The sequence below is a fragment of the Cyprinodon tularosa genome, unplaced genomic scaffold, assembly GCF_016077235.1.
Source record: "Cyprinodon tularosa strain WSP-4 unplaced genomic scaffold, ASM1607723v1 ctg214, whole genome shotgun sequence".
Classification (NCBI taxonomy): domain Eukaryota; kingdom Metazoa; phylum Chordata; class Actinopteri; order Cyprinodontiformes; family Cyprinodontidae; genus Cyprinodon; species Cyprinodon tularosa.
The window spans coordinates 1,363,963-1,384,492 of record NW_024038796.1 but is presented as its reverse complement, the minus strand read 5'-3'; the positions used below and the strand labels follow the sequence as shown (position 1 = coordinate 1,384,492).

The 20,530-nt window shown below is 39.6% G+C and overlaps 1 protein-coding gene across 7 annotated transcripts; it reads left to right on the top strand.

The window, feature by feature from the left end:
* On the top strand, positions 1–20,530 carry dbnlb (drebrin-like b). 7 transcript variants are annotated; one of them, XM_038285724.1, is made up of 15 exons: positions 1–216; positions 4,354–4,409; positions 4,611–4,723; positions 4,807–4,881; positions 11,343–11,492; positions 12,700–12,777; positions 13,024–13,175; positions 13,256–13,310; positions 14,087–14,155; positions 14,393–14,516; positions 14,802–14,924; positions 15,705–15,779; positions 15,972–16,030; positions 16,155–16,239; positions 19,266–20,530. In XM_038285724.1, exons 1-15 carry the CDS (start codon positions 134–136, stop codon positions 19,400–19,402), a joined length of 1,434 nt encoding a protein of 477 aa, XP_038141652.1. In that variant the 5' UTR covers positions 1–133; the 3' UTR covers positions 19,403–20,530. The 7 variants fall into 7 exon arrangements, with proteins under 7 accessions (XP_038141652.1, XP_038141653.1, XP_038141654.1 ...); XM_038285725.1 differs by lacking the exon at positions 14,087–14,155; XM_038285726.1 differs by lacking the exon at positions 15,705–15,779.

Sequence of the window (20,530 nt, the reverse complement as noted above, 5' to 3'; positions counted from 1 at the left end):
TGAAGCCTAATATGGAGGACACCTTGAGCTAATGTAGCGTCCCTCAGCTGAAAGTCAGCATCGTCGCCACTCCTCCTGTAGAAAGGGTGCTGCCCGTAGAGAGCTAGCTGGCTAGCTGTACTCGGCATAAACGATGTCTGTAAACCTCAGCAAAAATGGCCCTGCGTTAACAGCCGCCTATAAAGAAGTAGTAGATGAAAAATCCGACACGAACTGGTAAGGGCACCATCTTTAAATTAGCGTTAGCTCGAGCTGGCTAGCTTACAACGGTCGCTAGCTTTGAGTCAATCGTCAAATAAGTTGCTTTAAATTGGATAAAACTTATACAGTAAAGTCAAACCAATTAGCGTTAAGCTCTTAGACACTATGACAATAATAATCTTAGAAAATATCGCATCTCTTCTCCTAGGAGAATATGCTAATGAGTTATTGACAGTAATTCTATAGGGATTTCAATATGCTAACATAAAAATAGCTGTTAGTTAAACAATTAAGTAATTATTTAATATTTATTTTAAGCAGCAACTGTGAAATTGTCTTATGAAGTAAATTAGGTTTATTTCCCACCTATTTTACCCACTTCCTGACGAGATAGAGGTAAAACATGAGAGGCTAATTTAGATACTTCCTCTTTCATGTCACACAGTCCTTAGAGTGCTGTCAATGCCTCAAGATAAAAACCTGTTGAGGACAGCTGAAGTGTTTAACTGTGAGCTTCATTAATTAATCCAAAGGAGAAATTGCTCTGGGAACTATATATATATCTCTTCGCAATCTTTCAGTGTCTTCATTTTTTTTTCTCTTTTCAGCCCTCAGACACTTTTTCTGGAACATAAAATTCTTCCCCTGACTTTATCACAGGTTAATTTATGAGAATTAACATTAGATTATGCTTTGACTGAATTCACAGAAATCTAGTTCAAAATTGTAAGAGGAAGTAGCTTGCAAGTTCCCAAATAGGAAGTAGATTAATCAGCAGTATTTGTTGTTTTTCTTGGACCTTGAGTCTGCAATTTTTAATAGCTGGCAGAGGGAACGTTTAAGACTAAAGATTTTAGGTACGCCTTCAAGTATTTATCTTTTGATCTTCTTTTTTCTTTTGTTTGTTTGAGGAAAAACGAGTATCTATAGAATTTATCTCAAATTTGGAAATTGGTCCACCATAAACTGCATTAAAATGATTTATCAAACTTGGCTAAATTAGGGATGTCCCAATCTGATATTAATATCCGATACTGGACCTATATTGGCCAAAAAAACTGATATTGGATTTTATCAGCTGCCGTCTAAAACCTGCAATATTTCCATTCTCATAGAAACACTGTTTCTGTTTAAAATGTTCTTTAACTTATTGGTTAATTTTACATGGGTTAGTTGTTTACATATCTTTTGTTGTTGACTTTTGGCCCCTGTCTTAGTAGTAATACTTAATCAAGCCTTTGCTAACATTCTACTGTATAAATTAAGTAATAAAAAGCTGGTGTGATTTATGCTTCTGTTAGCCAATATTTGAGATTTCAGGCAGATGTTTTCCAATATCAGTGTTTTAGCAGACATTTTTGTGACATTAATGTCAAACTGGGACATCCCTACTTCTGATAAGATTTCTGAATCCTTTGGCACCTTTTGCTGCACAAAAGAGAAAAAATGCTCCATCCTGTTTAACTAAGGTTTTTTTAAGCCCATGAGATAAATTAACTATACCAATTACTTAGTTAGATTTATTTGACTTTCTTTTATGTATGTTTTCCATCCAAATAATTTTAGACTATCAAACTACCAAGCTGTTAGCTGATGCACATATACACTTGGTAGGTAGGTAGGTTTTAGTTTTGATTTTATAAACGATAAAAGATATTTGAATTTTTTATCTACTGACGACCAGAGCTGCTCTGTTTAGTCGCATTGGTCTATCTCTAGTTAAATAACTTATGCAGTCTGATAAGCTCTTATTACAGCTTACCTATGCATTTCAGTATAGTCTGCAAAAAATATAAAACATAAGATTAGTTTGCAAAGCTTTTTCTTTTTATATCTTTATCCATGTGAAAACACATCGCAGGGTAACTATTTCTACATTTCTCTAGTCCTGCAGTCGATATATGTCTTTGCTGCCCCTTCCTTTTATTTTCTTATGAAATATATCCTTAAAGTTGAGATGGGTCTTTTCTCTTTGCAAGTTTAAAAAGCACATTTTTGTATAAATATTTTAGATCCAATTAAAACCAAAATGTTTTGCGTCTAAGAATATAGTCTTTGAACAACCAGTCTTAACATGATGTAGAGTTTTAGGAACAAATCCTATTAAATCTTTCTGTTGACAAAGATCAGCAGCCTGGGAAGATTACCAACATGTCTGTTTCAAAAGAGGATTAAAACTGCAGTGGTATTTACACAACCACTTCCTTTGTAGAATGTCTTGTCTGAAGAGCACTTACCGTATTTTCACGACCATAAGGCGCACCGTACTAAAAGGCGCAGTCTCAGTTATATGTGCCATTTCTGTATTTAACACACACATAAGGCGCACCGGACTATAGGGCGCATTTTTTATATACAGGTACATGTCCTCTACTACCTTTAAATAGCTCTACTGCGTATTTTAAAAATAAAGCGGGCCCAAAACTGAGTATGACTGTGCTTTATTCATGTATTTATTACAAAGTATTAATCAAACCTGGGAGCTGGCCATGAGACAGACACATCGCAGATGACACAGCGCTGTGATCACTCCTAAATTAACTTAAAATCCTGAAACCTGCCGACGGAATATGTTCGCTTTTATTGCCGGTATCCTGGTGCCTGCAGTTTAAATTATTTAGATGAAAAACACCTGTCAGCCACCGCGGTGAGGCTGCTGTTGAAGGGATTTCTGCTGTCGGTGCACCGCTGGTATGTGGGGGTCTGAGCGCCTCCGACAGAAATAGATAATCTGGATGAACTGACTGCAATTAAGTTTTCAGGTGGCCTTTCTCACTTAAAAACATATTAAAACTACTTTATTCCCACTGATCACAGCAAATATAGCTGCAAGATTTAGATTATTTAGATGAAAAAACACCTGCCAGCCACCGCGCTGAAGAGGAGGAGACCCGCCCAGAGGCTGCTGTTGAATTAAGTTTTCAGGTAGAAAAATAGAGCGGGAGCAAAACTGAGTATGTTTGTGCTTTATTCATGTATTTATTACAAAGTATTAATCAAACCCATCAAAGTCATCATCCTCTGTTTCTGAATTAAACAGCTGCGCTAAATCAGACATGCCAGTTTCCCATCTTCGCTGTCAGAGTCACTTTCCGTGCAGCGCGGCTCCTCAGAAATAATGCCGGCTTTTGCGAAAGCTTGAACAATAGAGCCAGCAGACACGTTAGTCCATCTACAATCCATCCTCAAACGGTGGCGTAACTTGCCCGGCGCTGCCTTCCACTTATCCTGAAACTGTGCTCTCCGTCTGTCATCCATCGCTCCCACGCCGCTCGCAGCCTTACTTTGAACGGCCGCTTCACACCGATGTCGAGCGGTTGAAGTTCCTTTGTCAGACCCCCGGGATAACGGCGAGCACAGCGTTCATTTGATTCACCTTTTTTTCCCACATCGGCTGTGAGATGGGCACGCAGCAATGGTGATGCGTGGAAAAAAGCACCTGGTCTCCTCACATACACCTGCCTTTCATCATCTCCTCATTCATCCAGCCTTTTTCATTTGCGTTAATGTCATCAGAGCGCTGTGTCTGTCTCGCTGTCAGCTCCCAGATCAGCTTCTCTGATTGGTTGATGCGGTGCGTCCAGCAGCAAAACTTCAATTTTTCCATCTCGAGCAGCAGCAGCGGGTTGGCGGTGCGTCAGATACTAACGCTCCCGAGGCGCTGCGGCTGCTGCTCAAAACGCGCTGCGGGACCTTTTGCTGCGCATATACGCGCGTCAACCATTGACTTTGCATGTAAACTCGCTGCTTCTGCTGCACCTGCTGGGTCCGGATGTCGAGCGGTTGAACAGCGAGCACAGCGTTAATTTGTTTCCCCATGTTTTTCACATCAGCTGTGAGATGGGCACGCATGGAGTCACATATTAACAGCGATGGTGATGAGTGGAAAAAAACGCCTGGTCTCCTTACATTCAGCCACTCTTTCATCATCTCCTCAATGGGGTGGTCTCAAAAGTCGCAGTTACAACACACATAAGGCGCACCGCACCAAAGGGCGCACCGCACATTTTGAGGGAAAAAAAAGACGTTTAAGTGCGCCTTATAGTCGTGAAAATACGGTAAGTGTCATGGTGGCATGAAGTAGGTCTAGAAAACATTAAGTGAGGATTGTGCTGTATGCCTATGGTGAATTTAACCTGGTGTTTTCCACAGGGCCTTGTTCACCTATGAGGGAAACAGTAATGACATTCGCCTTGCAGAAAAAGGAGGTAAATAACTGAGTTGTCATCATGATATTATGCAGGAATGTCCCTGTCAGCATGCAGCTGTACTGCTTGAATATGTGCACAAAAGAACTGCAAGCCTTTGCTTTCTAAAGCCCAACATTTGCTAGAGGGGAAAATATAATAAAATAGCTGCAAAACAAACCACAGAAACCATTGAATTCTTCCACAATGTTTGTGTATCAGATGGAGGACTGGAGGAGCTGGTTGAGGAGCTCAACAGTGGAAAAGTGATGTACGGTTTCTGCCGGGTCCAAGATCCCAATTCTGGTCTGCCTAAATATGTTCTCATCAACTGGGTCAGTGCTTCTCCTTTCTCCCTTTAATAGTCCTGAAAGTTGTCACCTCTGGTTAACCTTTTCTGTAATGGTTCTTGTTTCAGACTGGAGAAGGTGTAAAAGATGCCAGGAAGGGATTATGTGCGAACCACGTCAGCTCCATTGCCAATTTTCTTAAGGTAGCTGTAAATGTTTAATTTATATTGCATCTATCTCTGCTCTTCTCTGATGGGAACCCAGCAGTAAATACGCATCCTTTATAACCAATGAGAGCCTTTGCACTGACCTTTGCAGGGTGGCAGCGTGAAAACAGCCACCTGGGAAAACTAGATCAGATTCTGTTTATGCTGAATGCTGGTTTGGAGTCAGTCTACACCCATCACATTGCATCAACAGGAAACTGAATGATCATGGCATCAGTGTTTGGTTGGAGGAAAAAATGAATCACTCAAAGAGGAAAAGATTTTCTGTAAGACCTCGCTTAAAGCAAAAAATACAATTATATTTAGAAATGTATGCATTTTAACAACGGCGTACATTAGATCAATAACTGATCTTATAGGTTATAAAAACAATTCAACATAAAATACATAAAAATCTGCAACAAATTGAGCTTTTCTGCCCTCATTAGCTATGTTTTCAGATGGAAAGTTTGTTGATCAGATTAAAATGCATTTAAAATAAGAGGGCTTGCTCAAATATCTTTTCTTTTTTTTTTTTAAATGGGCACAAAATCAAATAATCCTAACATGCGTCAGTCTTTAATCAGAACAAAAGCAATTCCCTAAAACTCATAGAATGGACCCCCCCAGGTTCTGACAGTGATTCAGAAGTTGTGGCTTTCCATTTTTAAGCATCAGGTTCAGTAACTCATGCTGTTGCTGCTCCAGCATTAGAGGATGACATCTTTGGTCTTTGCCCCGTCCTCCACATACGAGCTTAGAAAGTTCAGTTTGCTGAATCACGTTTCCATTCACTCTAAACGCATCGGCATACACCACAGCTATTAATCAAATTAATATTTTGTTGCAACTGAGCAGAATTTAGTCACAATATTCTGATTGATATGTTGACACAATGCATCTTTATTTATGCTGGCCTTCATTTCTATAACTGACGTCCATTTTAACGAAGCCGTTGTCACCTACCTACATTGAGGACCAAAAGGCATGAAAGTATTTTGATCCAAAAAACAAAAAAGGGAGAGTTTTAACACATCCGTAGGAGTTTTTTTTTGTCTTACTTCCACGTTTATTTCTGGCTTTAATTGCTCGATCGCTTCTTGAAGCACCTCTGGGCTTCACAGCGAAGTGGTTTTGGAAAAAATGAAGAGTGAGAAAAACTACACTGCAGACCACAGTAGAGAGATGCAGTCCGTTAAAGTTGTGTGGAGAAAAGAATTGTATTGTTTTTATATACGCAATTATTAATTTACTGAACTGTTTTGACTTTTTGTCTGAGCAAAATGAGGGCAGAGCTACAAAAGCAGGAGTCTTCCCAGATGAAGTCATTCTGTCTCTGTTTGGGTTCTGCCCAGAAACTCTCAAACCATTCTCCTTTACAAGCAGCTGTTTCTGCCGTTCGGTTCGTGTGCTGACTGAAATCTGATTCAGATATTTCCTATGTTTACATAAGGTTGAAAAGATGAAATAGTTCATGGAAAAAAAAAAAAGTAATTTATGACCCTTTCATTGTCCGCTTGATAAATATTAAGTGTTTTATTCTATACATATTAAAAGATGATCAAAGAAGATTGGAGTCTGTTCATACATTTTAACCTGTGATCAGTAGGTTAATTAAAATATTAAGCTGTTTTTTCCTATTAAATAGCTCCCATCTTTTTAGTATGAGCTTTGCATCTTTTGGAATTTGAAAAAAGGAAAAAAAATATATATTTAATTTTTTTAAAAGGTAATTTTCTCAGACTAATGTGTTGAACAGCCTGCTGCACATATCTGCTCCCTCTTATGTTTTTAGTTCTTAAAAGAATATGTGAATGGATTTGTATGAGAAGCAGCATGTCTGACTTCAAAGAAAAAATGGACAAATGAGAAAAGGCTTTATTGCCAAGTGGTGTTTGAGGTCTGTGAGGAATTTGCTTTGTGGTTAGGTCCTGCCCAGAGACAAACATAGAGGTACTGAAAGAAATTTTGAAGTAGGCTATATAATTTGGAATTAAACAAAGATGCAAGTTGTATTGGAATTTTATGAGAATAGAAGAAAAAAAAGACAAGATTTGTAGAGGAAGACAGCCATGGTTGATATTAGAAATATACAGTAACAACAATATTATATTCAAAAGTTGAGATATTTGTATTATTTACAATATGAACGTGTCAGAGGAGGACCTGGCCTCGGTAACAAGGCTAGCTGCAGATGGAAAAAGCTGTTTTTGAATACTGATAGAGGGGAAAGTCTAAACCGATTTGTGTCCAGAGTGTGAGGGGGGCAGCTGCAACATCTTCTGCTCTCCTGGAAATGTACGGTTGCTTAAGGAGGAGGAAGACAGCAGCCAGTTGCCATCTCTGCTGAAAGAATGATGCGCTCAGCCTTCCTGGTGGTGGCAGCAGCAGCGTAATGACCTGTCTGGTTTAACTGGAGGTCAGAAGAAAAGGAACTGCTTATTTCTGCTTTCATTTTTAACCAAACGCTGCATTCTGAGCCTGTAAGGAGATGACATTGAATAGACCGAGGTCAAGGCAGCAGGAACTGAAATATATTCCTTTGTGTGGACCAAATGTGTTCTTGCACAACAGAAGTTGTAAACTGGAACAAGTTTGATCAGAATAGCCAAGAGCTTTAAAGTTCAGCATATCTCTTTGTCAATGCATGCATGTGGTTAGTGAATATGCTTGTAGAGTCAGTGCTTCTGGCTTTGTGTCCCTGCTGTGGCCTGCCTTCAGGCTGAAACTCTTCTATTTCTCAGAGATCCTGTTTTACTGGACCGGTTTCTGCTTCTTGATGCCCCTTGACCAAAGCATTAGATGCAATTTATGTTTTCTAGTTTATCTTGAACCATAATTTTTGCGGTCATGTTTTAAAGCTAGTGGATAGCTGCTGCAGTGATGACATGCAGTTTTATTCTGGACCGTTTAATTTGTTGACGATCGTTGAGGAAACTTGTCAACGGATTGGGAAACCTGCGTTCAGTTTTATCTGTTTAATGAAACTTTGCTTTTTAGCAGTTGTCATTATAGAAATGTAAAAACAGAATATCATGAACAAAGGTGCAATGGTGACTTTTGTTTTTCAACACCAGAACTTTTCCACCAAAGGTAGAAATGACCCAACTGACGCTAAACAAAAAGGACAACCTTGTCCTGTCTCTTAGTAGCTCTGATGGTAAAAGCCAGTTAGCTGCAGAAGTGCTTCCATTATTTAGCATCTACTGCTTGTGCTACAAGCTTTAGTTGTGGAAAAGTTTTTTGCAGTAAACCATTCAGCACTTTGCAAAACTGTTTCAAACCCTTGACTTTTTTCACTGATGAACAATAAAGTTTAATTTACTTTATGACCAACCCCAAGCATGCACTTTTTTTTTGGTCTAAAGAAAATTATCTACCATTAATTTGGACCTGAATGTTCCCCTGTTATGGCCTGGCTCTTGGACCACAACAAATTAAAGGGAAGCCTCGCATGGGGATAACTTGAAGTGGGATTTATTTAACAAACATAAATGGTTGGAGAGGAGAGGGAAAGAGAGAAGTAGGTGGCAGAGAAGAACGAGCTGAGCTCCTCCAAGCTGGTCTGGTCTGAGCTGATTTGCTACCAGCTGGGGTTGATCATCTGACTTGGGCTAGAGCCGCGCTTGGGCTGTGGAGCTTGGTTTGGGCCTCCAGGTGAGGAAGATTGGTGCTCCTAAAGATGGAGCTGACGTCAGCCTGGCCAGCTGCCTCCACTTCCAATTAGAAGCTCTAAGCAGGGATGTTAAGGACTCAGGAAAAGCCTTGGGCTGTAACATCACCACATACACTCACCGGCCACTTTATTAGGTACCCCATGCTAGTAACGGGTTGGACCCCCTTTTGCCTTCAGTACTGCTTCAATTCTTCGTGGCATAGATTCAACAAGGTGCTGGAAGCATTCCTCAGGGAGTTTGGTCCATATTGACATGATGGCATCACACAGTTACCGCAGATTTGTCAGCTGCACATCCATGATGCGAATCTCCCGTTCCACCACATCCCAAAGATGCTCTATTGGATTGAGATCTGGTGACTGTGGAGGCCATTTGAGTACAGTGAACTCATTGTCATGTTCAAGAAACCAGTCTGAGATGATTCCAGCTTTATGACATGGCGCATTATCCTGCTGAAAGTAGCCATCAGAAGTTGGGTACATTGTGGTCATAAAGGGATGGACATGGTCAGCAACAATACTCAGGTAGGCTGTGGCGTTGCAACGATGCTCAATTGGTACCAAGGGGCCCAAAGAGTGCCAAGAAAATATTCCCCACACCATGACACCACCACCACCAGCCTAATTCGTTGATACAAGGCAGGATGGATCCATGCTTTCATGTTGTAGACGCCAAATTCTGACCCTACCATCCGAATGTTGCAGCAGAAATCGAGACTCATCAGACCAGGCAACGTTTTTCCAATCTTCTATTGTCCAATTTCGATGAGCTTGTGCAAATTGTAGCCTCAGTTTCCTGTTCTTAGCTGAAAGGAGTGGCACCCGGTGTGGTCTTCTGCTGCTGTAGCCCATCTGCCTCAAAGTTCGACGTACTGTGCGTTCAGAGATGCTCTTCTGCCCACCTTGGTTGTAACTGGTGGTTATTTGAGTCACTGTTGCCCTTCTATCAGCTCGAACCAGTCTGGCCATTCTCCTCTGACCTCTGGCATCAACAAGGCATTTCCGCCCACAGAACTGCCGCTCACCTGATGTTTTTTCTTTTTCGGACCATTCTCTGTAAACCGTAGAAATGGTTGTGCCTGAAAATCCCAGTAGATCGGCAGTTTCTGAAATACTCAGACCAACTCTTCTGGCACCAACAATCATGCCACGTTCAAAGTCACTCAAATCACCTTTCTTCCCCATACTGATGCTCGGTTTGAACTGCAGGAGATTGTCTTGACCATGTCTACATGCCTAAATGCACCGAGTTGCCGACATGTGATTGGCTGCTTAGAAATTAAGTGTTAACGAGCAGTTGGACAGGTGTACCTAATAAAGTGGTCGGTGAGTGTAAATGTGCCTTTCTCTACCATTCCGTTGTTGTTCTTCCAGCTCCTTTATTGTCCCTGTCCTGCTCAAACATGAGCCTGTCCCAATCTCAACTTAAACTGACCCAAATGTAGTTTCCCCTCAGGTCCCTGTTAGCCATTTCCAATTTCCCTGTTTCTGCTGACAAAAGGCAGACCCTCATCATGATGCTGCCACCATCATGGCTATGCTTTGTAAGACTCCTATGGGTAAATTGATAAACTAATTTCAAATTAGGCTATTTCAGAAGGGTTGAATTTACTGAACTGTGTTAAGGAAGAAGAATATGAATGTGACTACAAGTTTGATAGCCATGTCTTTCTTTTAAGCTTTTAATTTGCAATTATGCACTACTTTGTTCATCTTTCATAAAAAATCCAAATGGAAAACCTTTAAATTTGGTGTTATATGTATTAAAAAAAATGTAGGGTTGTTGGAATACTTTTAATCCTTGCATTTGGATGTGACAAAAATACCATTGAGAGCTTTGGTGGTTAGGATCGTTGTGGGAGTGGTTGCTTGTTGTTTTAGAGGGAATTCAATCAAACTTTATTTGTACTGCACTTGACTTCACTATTGTGCCCCAGCATGCAAAAAATGCTATCTCAAATAGAGACAAAGTAAATATTTTGACTGAAACATACTCTGATAAAAAGTAGGAGTGAAACAGTGCTGTAATGTGTGTCTGTTATGTGTTTTTTTAATAGCTTGGTTTTAAACAGAGTTACTCTGTTTTGACTAAAAGGCTGTAGCTTTATACCAGCTACAGCAAATAAACCATCTCCCTATTGTTTGGTCTTTTGACTTGGGGGGGGGGCTTCTGGTTCTGAAGAGTGGGGTTATGGGCTTTTAAAGTTCACAAGTATCATTATAGATACAGATAGATTTATTTTAGCCTGAAACAAAATTCATTCCGTTTTAATTGTCATTAAGGTGCGGGAAGGATTGTAAAATCCACTCTAATGTCCTCAAATCTGTTCTGTATGGAGTCGAATGCAGTTGTGTTGCTGGAGACAAAACAGATACAAATAGAAAACAGCAGATTGTTTGGTTATGACCGAACTCAGTGGCAACATGTACAGTGAGAACATAACTGAGAACTTAACAGGAACCGGAAAACCGGTTCCTGTTAAGAACCGGTTTTCGATTCCCATCCCTAGGTCAATCAGAGAGGACAGATTTCCTCTGGCTTTGTGGTACTGTGAAGGATCTTTGCTTTAAGTTTTGGTTCATTGCAAATAATGCTTCTATTCCATATATGTTATAGCATTTAATTCGACCTGTATTTACAGTGGGAATAATTAAGCAATTTTATTGTTTTTAATTATCAAAGCTGCTGACAGATCATTGCTGGTAGTCGATGTGTTTTTACTGGATGGTTCAGTGAAGAACAAATTTTAAAAATGAGATGTTTGCTTTCCTTCTGTTTCAGGGGGCCCATGTCACCATTAATGCCAGAGCAGAGGAGGACGTGGAGCCTGAGGCCATCATGCAGAAGGTGGCCAAAGCTTCAGGAGCAAACTACAGCTTCCACAAAGAAGCATCCAGCCGCTTTCAGGACGCCGGTCCCCAGGGGCCCGTGGTATGCTGGCTTTGACTTTATTTGTTTTATTTCACACAGTGAAAAAGTAACAAGTCAGCTAACAATACTTCTCAGCCTCAGTTAAACATCTGATTATCCTGTAACATGGCCAGCCCCCCCTCCCCTCATGGAAATACACATTGGTCATTAATATGGCTCCAGGTTTATTTCTCAGACAAACATCAGCTGTTAGTTCCGTGTGCTTGCTGGCTTTATGATTTTAGTAATGAGAAATTCAAAATGATAATGAATCATTTCCTGATTTCCAAATAAAATTAAGAAAAACAAGCCTATATTTGTTGTTTTCTTTTTAGACCCCAGATCGGAAAACAAAAATGACCCGATATCTGTTCTTCAATTCCAAAATGAAAAACTAAGATTAAAAAACAAATCTAGACTTCCTATCCTCCTGATTCAGCTCCCCCTCCCCTCACTGTTTTGTTTTGGCAGTAACCCGGAAGCAGTCGTAACTACGGCATAGAGAGGCTGATTATTTTTATTAGAACTATTGTTTTTATAGCTGGGCATCCTTCTCATTTATGTCTCTTAGTTGCAGAGCAGGTTTACTGCCAGAATGCTGTATGTACAATAATGATAATGAGGGAGATGTATTGGGGTTGTAGGAAAATGTTTTCGTATTATACCACGTCGATAGTGGTGTAGAGGCACATAGCACTCTGATGGGGTGGTGAGGGAGGGAGCTGAAGCGGGAGAGGATGTCTAGATTTGTTTTTCATTTTTGGAATTGAAAAATGGATAATGGGTTGTTTTTCTTTTCGTTTCATGATTTGGAGTTTTAAAATAAAACTTTTTTTCTTTTCTTTTTTTTTTTAAATCGGGAAACATTTTTTTTTTTTCCCCGATTTTGGGTTTCCCATATCAAAATCAAATGGCCCGCATGTTAATCAGCTCTTTAAAGCTTGGAGATCTTTGTCATTACTGTCGGCATTAAAAGTTAGTTAATCGTCTGGAACCACTGGCGGCTGATTTATGTAAACCTAAAGTTACACAATTTTTAATGCAGGTTACCTTTGAACCCAATGCTAAAATAGATCAGTCCGTTTGTCTGTATACAAACTGGTAGAGCTAAGATGTTTTGGTGTCTGCTTCACTTGCTGTAGATCACAGTAGATTTTATGTTTGGTATTTCTACTTACACAGTCATGGTATATGCTCCTAACGTCTGCTGTTAAATGTCTTTCCACAGGGTTCAGTGTACCAGAAAACCAATGCCATGTCAGAAATCAGGAAGACCAATAAAGACAACTTCTGGGCGCAGGCAGAGGTACATCAGCTGTTTGTTTATTTCAGTCTGACCTCAGATGGTTGGTTTCTCTCAAGTGGACTTGCTCAACAGAAGAGCTTCAATCAGTTTTGCACTAGTTAAACAAAGACTGTTTTGAGGGAAAATGGCTAGGATCAATTTCTAAAAGGGCTTTTTTAGATCATGGTTGGTCATTGGAGTGCAAAGACTGATTTCTCTGTTTTTACAATGATGTTTTTAAACTGCTTCTTTTCTTTTTTTTTTAAGAAAGAAGAGGAGAAACGTCGCAAGGAGGAACGTCGCAAGGCTGAGGAGGAGCGTCAAAAGCTGGAAAGGGAGAGGAAAGACAGAGAGACCAAAGAGGCAGCGCTGAGGGAGAAAAGGGACAAGGAGAGAGCTTCTCAAATCGATGAGCAAAAGTAGGTAGCAAGTGCAGCTGGTTGAGACCGACTCATAACGGCATCCATTAAAATTATCATTCTCTTCTTCCTGTTGTCAGGAAATATCAGCATCAGCTGGAAGCTGAAAGCAAAGAGCAGGAGAAACAAAGCTGGGTGAGTGTCTCGCTCTGAATTCTCAGCAAATCACACTTAGAATAAAAGGTTTTCAGTTCTCCAGCAGACTGACACATAAACAAACACTGATTTATCTGAGGCTTCCATTTTGAATCCGCTTTGATGACAAATGGTCTAAAACAACATGGTGTTCTATGAAAAATGTGGTTTTATGTGCCCATTTTATAACAACTTCCAGCTGGAATACACTCTGTTAATTTCCAGTTGACACCTGCAGTGGAATTAAAACAGAAATCAGTGGTCAAAAGTTACGTCATACTAAACTATGAGATTGCTGCAGGTTTGAAGAAATTGGCCAATTCCAAATATTAAGTTCAAACACAAAACATAAAGTCCGAATTTTTTTCAATACATTAAATGAATTGGAACTTTTTAAGAATAATAAAGTTAAGGGTTTGATCCGTCTATGGAGATAACCTTGTAATTTGCTTATTTTCTGTTTGTTTAAAAGCTCTTACCATTGTCACAGCCTTCAGTTTTTCTTGTACGTTTTAGTCTTCAGGGAAGACAGTCTGGATCTGAGCTAAAACAGAAAATGTGTTTCTGCCAAGAAAATTATGATCTATAAAAAAAAAAAGAGAAAAAAAATGATGCTTGGGATTTTATCCTCATTCACGCTAAATAGTTTTTTGGTTTAAAAAAAAATTTGGTACAATGTATGATTTTGGCAAAGGGGGTGAAATGAGCCAAAGTTGTAGTGCATATGTCATGTAAAAGCCAGAAAGTCGTTCCAAATTTCATATCGACGTTACTAGGAGGAGCAGCAGCAGGATGCAGCTCCAGGGAAAGCAGTCATGAGAGGTGACTCTGTGGAGAAAGCCAATGTGAGTTCTCCATCCCATAAATTTCTTTTACCTCATGCACCTTTTCTCTTCTTTATTACTCTTTTTAGGCCTAATGTGTTTAGTGCTCAGAAGGGATCCTTTTTTTATTCATTCAGTCCACAGGACTTATTAATGAAAATTTTTCCTACCAACCTTTTCTTCATACGAACCGCTCTGCTATAAATGAAGAAACATTTTAGCTATTTCCTTTCCTATATTTTTCCATTTTTCCTCCAGGAGGCAGCTTCACTCATCTCTCAGCGTGCTGTGAATCCCAGGGAGATGTTTAAGCAGAGGGAGCGAGGAATCACCCCCAGCGACTCAGACGTGCCCTCCGCTGCCCCTGGTAGCCCTCAGCCAGGTCAGCCCCAGCCGAAGCATTAACAGCTTGCTTTTGTTGCAGTATTTAACTTCCATCCATGTATCCAAGTTTTAGCTTGCTGTCAGGGTGTATTAGTTGTGAACGTAATCCATGTCTCAGTGCTATCCTTTTTTCCATATTCCGATCTTTTCATCAGAGTGCCTAGTTGCCTCATGATCATACTTAACGCCGTGTCTTTTCTTCTGCTGAGTCTGTCCCCGCTTTGTTTTCTCTCTCATCCATTTGTGGGCATGTTTTGGGGGCCTCTTTGTTTCGTCTGTTCAGGGCGACTTCAAAGCCCTTTTCTGTCTAAGCAAGTGTACGAACCTGAGCGAGCCAACTCAGCTCCTCGCCAAGCTTCTCCTTCTCCTGTGCCAGCAGCAGCCGCCTCTGTTGTCCGTGCCACAGGTCTGTGCTTAACACACAATTACCATCCGAAACACCCACCCACACACACAGACACAGGAAGATTATCAACTATAATCACAGTAACCAGATTCAGAAGTTCGTTCTAGAAACTCTACTCACACCCACTGCATATGATTGATTTCCTACTTAGGCTCAACCTTTTTTCTTCTTTGAAAATAATACCAGGTAATTTTTACAAATTGAAATCTGAAAAGTGTGGCATTTGTATTCAGACCACTTTACTCTGAAACTACAAATAAAGTGTAGGAGAAACGGTTAAAATCACAAGTCCTCTGATAAGTGAACTCTACTGAGAAAACAATCCTTTAAAAGTATTAGAGACGCATTTCAGTGATTACAATAAAATGATTCTATGAATTATTAAAGCAGACGGGCTGAATACAACTGCACACCACAACTTTCGGCTTTTTATTTATAATGAATGTTGGAAAACTTACAGCTGCTACTCTGCCTTGGTCTAAAAATAAGCCAGTCTAAATAAATAAATAAAAAAAATCTTATTTTATTATTCGCAATAGCAGCTTGAAACTGTTGGTGTGAAACATGTTCACTTGACAAAAAGTTGTGTTTCATTCATGTTTGCATGTCATCTCAGGTTAATTTCCATGCTTCCCAGTGTCCCTCAGCTCACCTCTCAGACTTTTTTTTTAAATGAGCTTTTACCACCATTGGTCTGTCTGTGGTGCTGAGCCTGTATGGACTTGTGACTGTGTTCCACTGTCTACATGCATGTCTGTGCTTGTGTTTTGGGTGTTAAAGAACCGGATTTGAATGATGAGCAGTCTGCATTTGAGAATGATGAGCAGGAGACTCCTCCCCAGGAACAAAAGAAAGGTGGGGTGCATCTCATTTCCCATCATCTTAAGTTTTCATATATAATTTTCCATCCCTCCCATCTATTTGAACAAACAAAAGAAGCTTGTTTATTTCTCATGTCTTTAATACCCTATTTTTGATTAGGCTGCCACCTGCTGGTAGACGACTCTCCCTTTTTTCCAGGCTAATACAATACCTTATTTTTTTCAGAGGAGGCACCAGTGGTTAACTCCTATGTTGAAGAGACGCCTTATGAAGAGCCAGCTAAGGTGGGTGTTTTTTTTTTTTTTTTTTTTTTTTTTTTTTTTTTTTTTTTCATTTTCTAAAACAAGACACTTGTCACTTCTTACACACCTGCATCTACAACATGAGTGAAGGTAATTTCTCTTGCAGGTGGAAGAGAGTAACTATGAAATGACTGTAGAGGAAACATCAGACAGAGGCATCTGTGCGAGAGCATTATATGACTATCAGGCTGGTGAGTTGTCTCATTGCAGGCTGAAAGGGTGGATTATGTCTTGAGTGTTGGGTTATGAGTTTCTTATTAAAGCAGGTGACAAATGAGAATGTTTTTACTTAATTTTACAAAGAAATTGTTATTTATTGCTCCTTTAATTTAAGCTTTGACAAAGGGCCTTTGGGAGAAATTTGGCAATTTCTTTTACTGAAATATATCTTCAAAATAGCTTTTTATTTGACACTTTATGACTTTATGATGAGCAGACTGACACCTCAGTAGTTCAGCATTGATGGATCTATAAGCCTGTTGCCTATTCTCCTTAATTTGCTTCGGGTTTGGAAGTCTCTCAGCTGTTCAGCGGAAGTGACGTCAAGCGCGTTCAATCTAGCAAACAATCAAAGCGTTATAATCACGATGGATTTTGCAGATACTCAAAAACGAACCAGCATCCAGGTCATCTCAGACAATAATGGCAACTCCTTGTAAGGTGAAAAAGGTAAAATAAAAACAAGTACGAGCGTGAGCTACATGATCGAGCAGAAGAACGCTGCAGTTCTTCATTTGGCCACAAGTGGCAGTATCCTTAGTAAACATAGTCATGCCTCTAAGATGGAGGTCTTCAACAGGGGGTCCGTGACCCCTAGGAGGTCCACGGAGGTACTGCATGGGGGTCGCAAAGTTTTGGTTGATTAGAATTTTTTTTTTTATATTCCCCCTGCAATTTTTTCCACTTATTGAAATGCTTTTAAATAAACATTAACATGAATTCAACACACTGTAGTAAACAGATAAATGGAGGCAGAAGATGTCATTCAACATCAATGCACGCATTCAGCAACACACAGGAGCTATTTCAAGCTGGGCACCGTTTCATTCACAACACCTGTCCCATCAACCAGGAATCAGAATCAGAAATGCTTTAATAATCTCAAGGAGAAATTACTTTTGTTACATGACTCCATCTGTAATAAAGTGACTATAGGACCAGTTTGATATAGCACAATTTCATACAATATATATAATTAGGGGGTCCCCGCTCCATCTCACCAACAGTTTGGGGGCCCTTGGCCTGGAAAACGTTGAAGACCCCTGCTCTTAAGATATTGGTTAGCTGGGCTGCATGCAGTGTAACAAACTTGTACTGTTCTCTGTAAGCTGTTGGTGGCTTAGGTTTGGGAACTGATAAACTAATCGTCATTTTCTGAGGTCAAGCAGCAAAAGTTACGCAACAATCTCTGAATGCTGTTTAAAAGGATTATTCCTTTGTACTGATTATTTATAAGCTCAATTTAAAACCCCTGAAATGTAATGGACAAACTGCTATATAAGTGTAAATATTTAGATTTGAGCCACTGCTTAAAGATTTGCACTGCTGACGTCAAGAATATCATTTGCAGAAGATGCATTTACGCATATGAGAAAAATTTAGTTGGTCCACGGTAGTTTTAAACAGGCTAGTTTCAAGCAAACACCATTTCATTTCAAGCTCTGCTGCTTCCTTTGATATTTTGCCAGTAATCTGTAGCTTCAGAAAGAGCAGCTCAGTCGTTGATTAATAATTTTTAAGCTGTGTTTTTATAGTTTATGTTGACTAAAATAACTGACTTAGACTTATTATGGAAATGATGGCAAGTTAAAACTAAACTCTATGTTCTAGTTAGAGGTACATGCTGCTGCTGTAAGCAGCTCTCTAGTATTGGATAAACTTCCTTTTCTAGCCATCGAAATATTAAAAATGTGCTCTATCCTTTGGATTAGGAGCTGTTTTGACTCTAATCCTGCCAGGAGAGCCGAGCAAATCTAACTAAATAAATATTTAAATGTATTATTGGGAGATATGTTGCCAATGAGGCATGGCTCTACATGAAATAAACATTTCTGACAACCTTTGAGTTGTGGTAATTTCCCCACAGAAAACAATCAATATGAAGGCCTGCCAGAGTTTATGGGCTGTCACAGAGCGGCTCCTTGAATGATGTTTTTGTCAATTTCACATCTCTGTGGCTGCAGTGCAGAAAAACCTGGCTAGTAAAACACGGGCGGGTCAAGTGCAGACATCATTTTTCTGTGTGTTACAAACCCATATTTGCTACACATTATGATATAAAGTGATGTTTTAAGAAATGTTACGGAATAGTGAGATATGCAAGTTCTCATTTTGAACTACATAATGTCCCATTTAGTTTATATAGGAAGAACAAAATCATTGTGGCAATAAGAATCAAATCCATCTTTTACATTTATAAACCTCCAGCAACTATGAAGAGGATCGTTAACTTTTAACAGTTTGAACCGTTGTTTCAGTTCGTCTTATTATTAGATCAGTTCATGCTGCCATTATGCTTCAAAATGTGTTAAAACATCTGTAATGCACATTAGCACGGCTTATCTTCTCTTTTAGTGTCTGAATCAGGCCAGGAGGAGAAAATTATTCAGATAATTATTCAGACGTGAGGAAAACCTGTAAACTGTCATCCATTTGCTTTGTATCCTTAATGGATTAAGAGCAGTAAATGATAAATAGTGTTTTCATATTCAATCTTAGAAAGAGGATAAACGACATTTTGCTTTATTTCCTCTTTAAATCATTCGACTATTTATCATCGACACTTCCTGTCCATTTAGATTCCTCCTAATGGGAAGGAACAAGAGAATAAAGAACAGCCTAAATTGAACTGGTTTAATTGTTGTTGTTTCAAACATTACAGAAATGTACCAGCAGCTTTTATAAAACGCATATCGTGCCGTTTTAAATTCGTACATGTTTCCGAGAAGTGAAGGGCACATTTTCTTAGATTGGGCGACCTCTCTGTTGCATCACTTCTTCTTTCAGTTGCATGTTTTTAGGTGTCAGCCAGTTGAAGAGATAATGGTTTATTTCCTTACTGTCTAACACAATTGCTTTTTTTCTGTATGTGGAGGTGATTCATCACGTGCTTACTAATGTCCCCCATACTGTCAGGGAGCCACAGCTTTCTGCTGAAGCCTGGTAACCACGGTGATGCCTCTGCTCACGCAAACACTCTTCTCTTCTGCTCTTTCAGCCGACGACACCGAGATCTCTTTCGATCCAGATGATATAATCGCCGGAATCGAAATGATCGACGAGGGATGGTGGCGAGGATACGGTCCGGACGGTCACTTCGGGATGTTCCCAGCCAATTACGTGGAGCTCATCTAGCCCAGCGGCTCATCAGCGTCAGCCTCAGAGGACATTTTCAGCTAAAAACGACTCACAGCAAACGTCTGTGCTCCTACACTGTAGATCAGGCTGAAAATGAACAAAATAAGTCTCCACATGGCGGACCAGTAAGCATGGTATCTGTGGACCAGAAGTTTTTGAAATCTCACCTTCTTTCAAGCACAAATCCCATTAAATTGTTGATAGTTTCAGCAGCTGATTGCATAGTTTATGGATTTGCACAGACCCATAGACTTGCAAGCCTCCCCATCCCACCTCTAACCCTGAGAAAAGTGTTTATCCGTCAGCGTGATGCAGTAGAACGTCAGGTTTTACGTCTTAATTTCAGTTGTGAGCTTAAAAAAATCACTTCTGATTCACATTCCTTTAAAAGTGGCTTCAGTTTCATTTCAGGAATATTTGATGTAGTTGTAGCAATCCCCCCCACCACCCCAACCCACCTCCCATTTCAGGAGAAAAGATGGCTGTACCTGATTCAGCCAAATCATTATTGCCTTGTTTTTGCCTTCTTTAACCGGCAGACTGAATAATTCTTGTTTTGTTTATATGAATGAACCTTTATCCTGTGTACTTTTTGTTTATTTTTTCTTACTGTGGTGGAAGTGAATATTTAACCCAACAGATCATGTTAGCTGTGCTCTGGCTTAGTGTTTTCTGTAAGGGCAAGCAGTGCACAAAAGGGGTTAAGTTCCTTTTTCTTTCCAACTGTGAGTAAAAAGGCAGTTTTCATTGGAAGTCCTTCTGCATTTTCAGCCACATAATTTCAACATGTGTAACTTTTCAGGGAAAAGCTGGAGAAGAACATTAAAGTCGGCATTTATTTATATTTGAAATGAATCCTCAGTGAGCTTCTGAATTATGCGCAACGGTTATTATTATCTAAAGAGAAGAGTTTGTGAGTGCAATTGTTATTTTAATCCAACATTTCATCTGGCTTCACAGCAGACTATATGCAACTTCATTTAGTTTTTTAATCATGCAAATAAAAGAGCTTCAATGTCCGTTGATCATGCATAGAGAGGGCATTGATATGATGCTTTAATCATGTTTGGTTTCCCACTGTTAATTGTTATGCAGAGATTCTTGATAATAAAAGATGTAACCAAT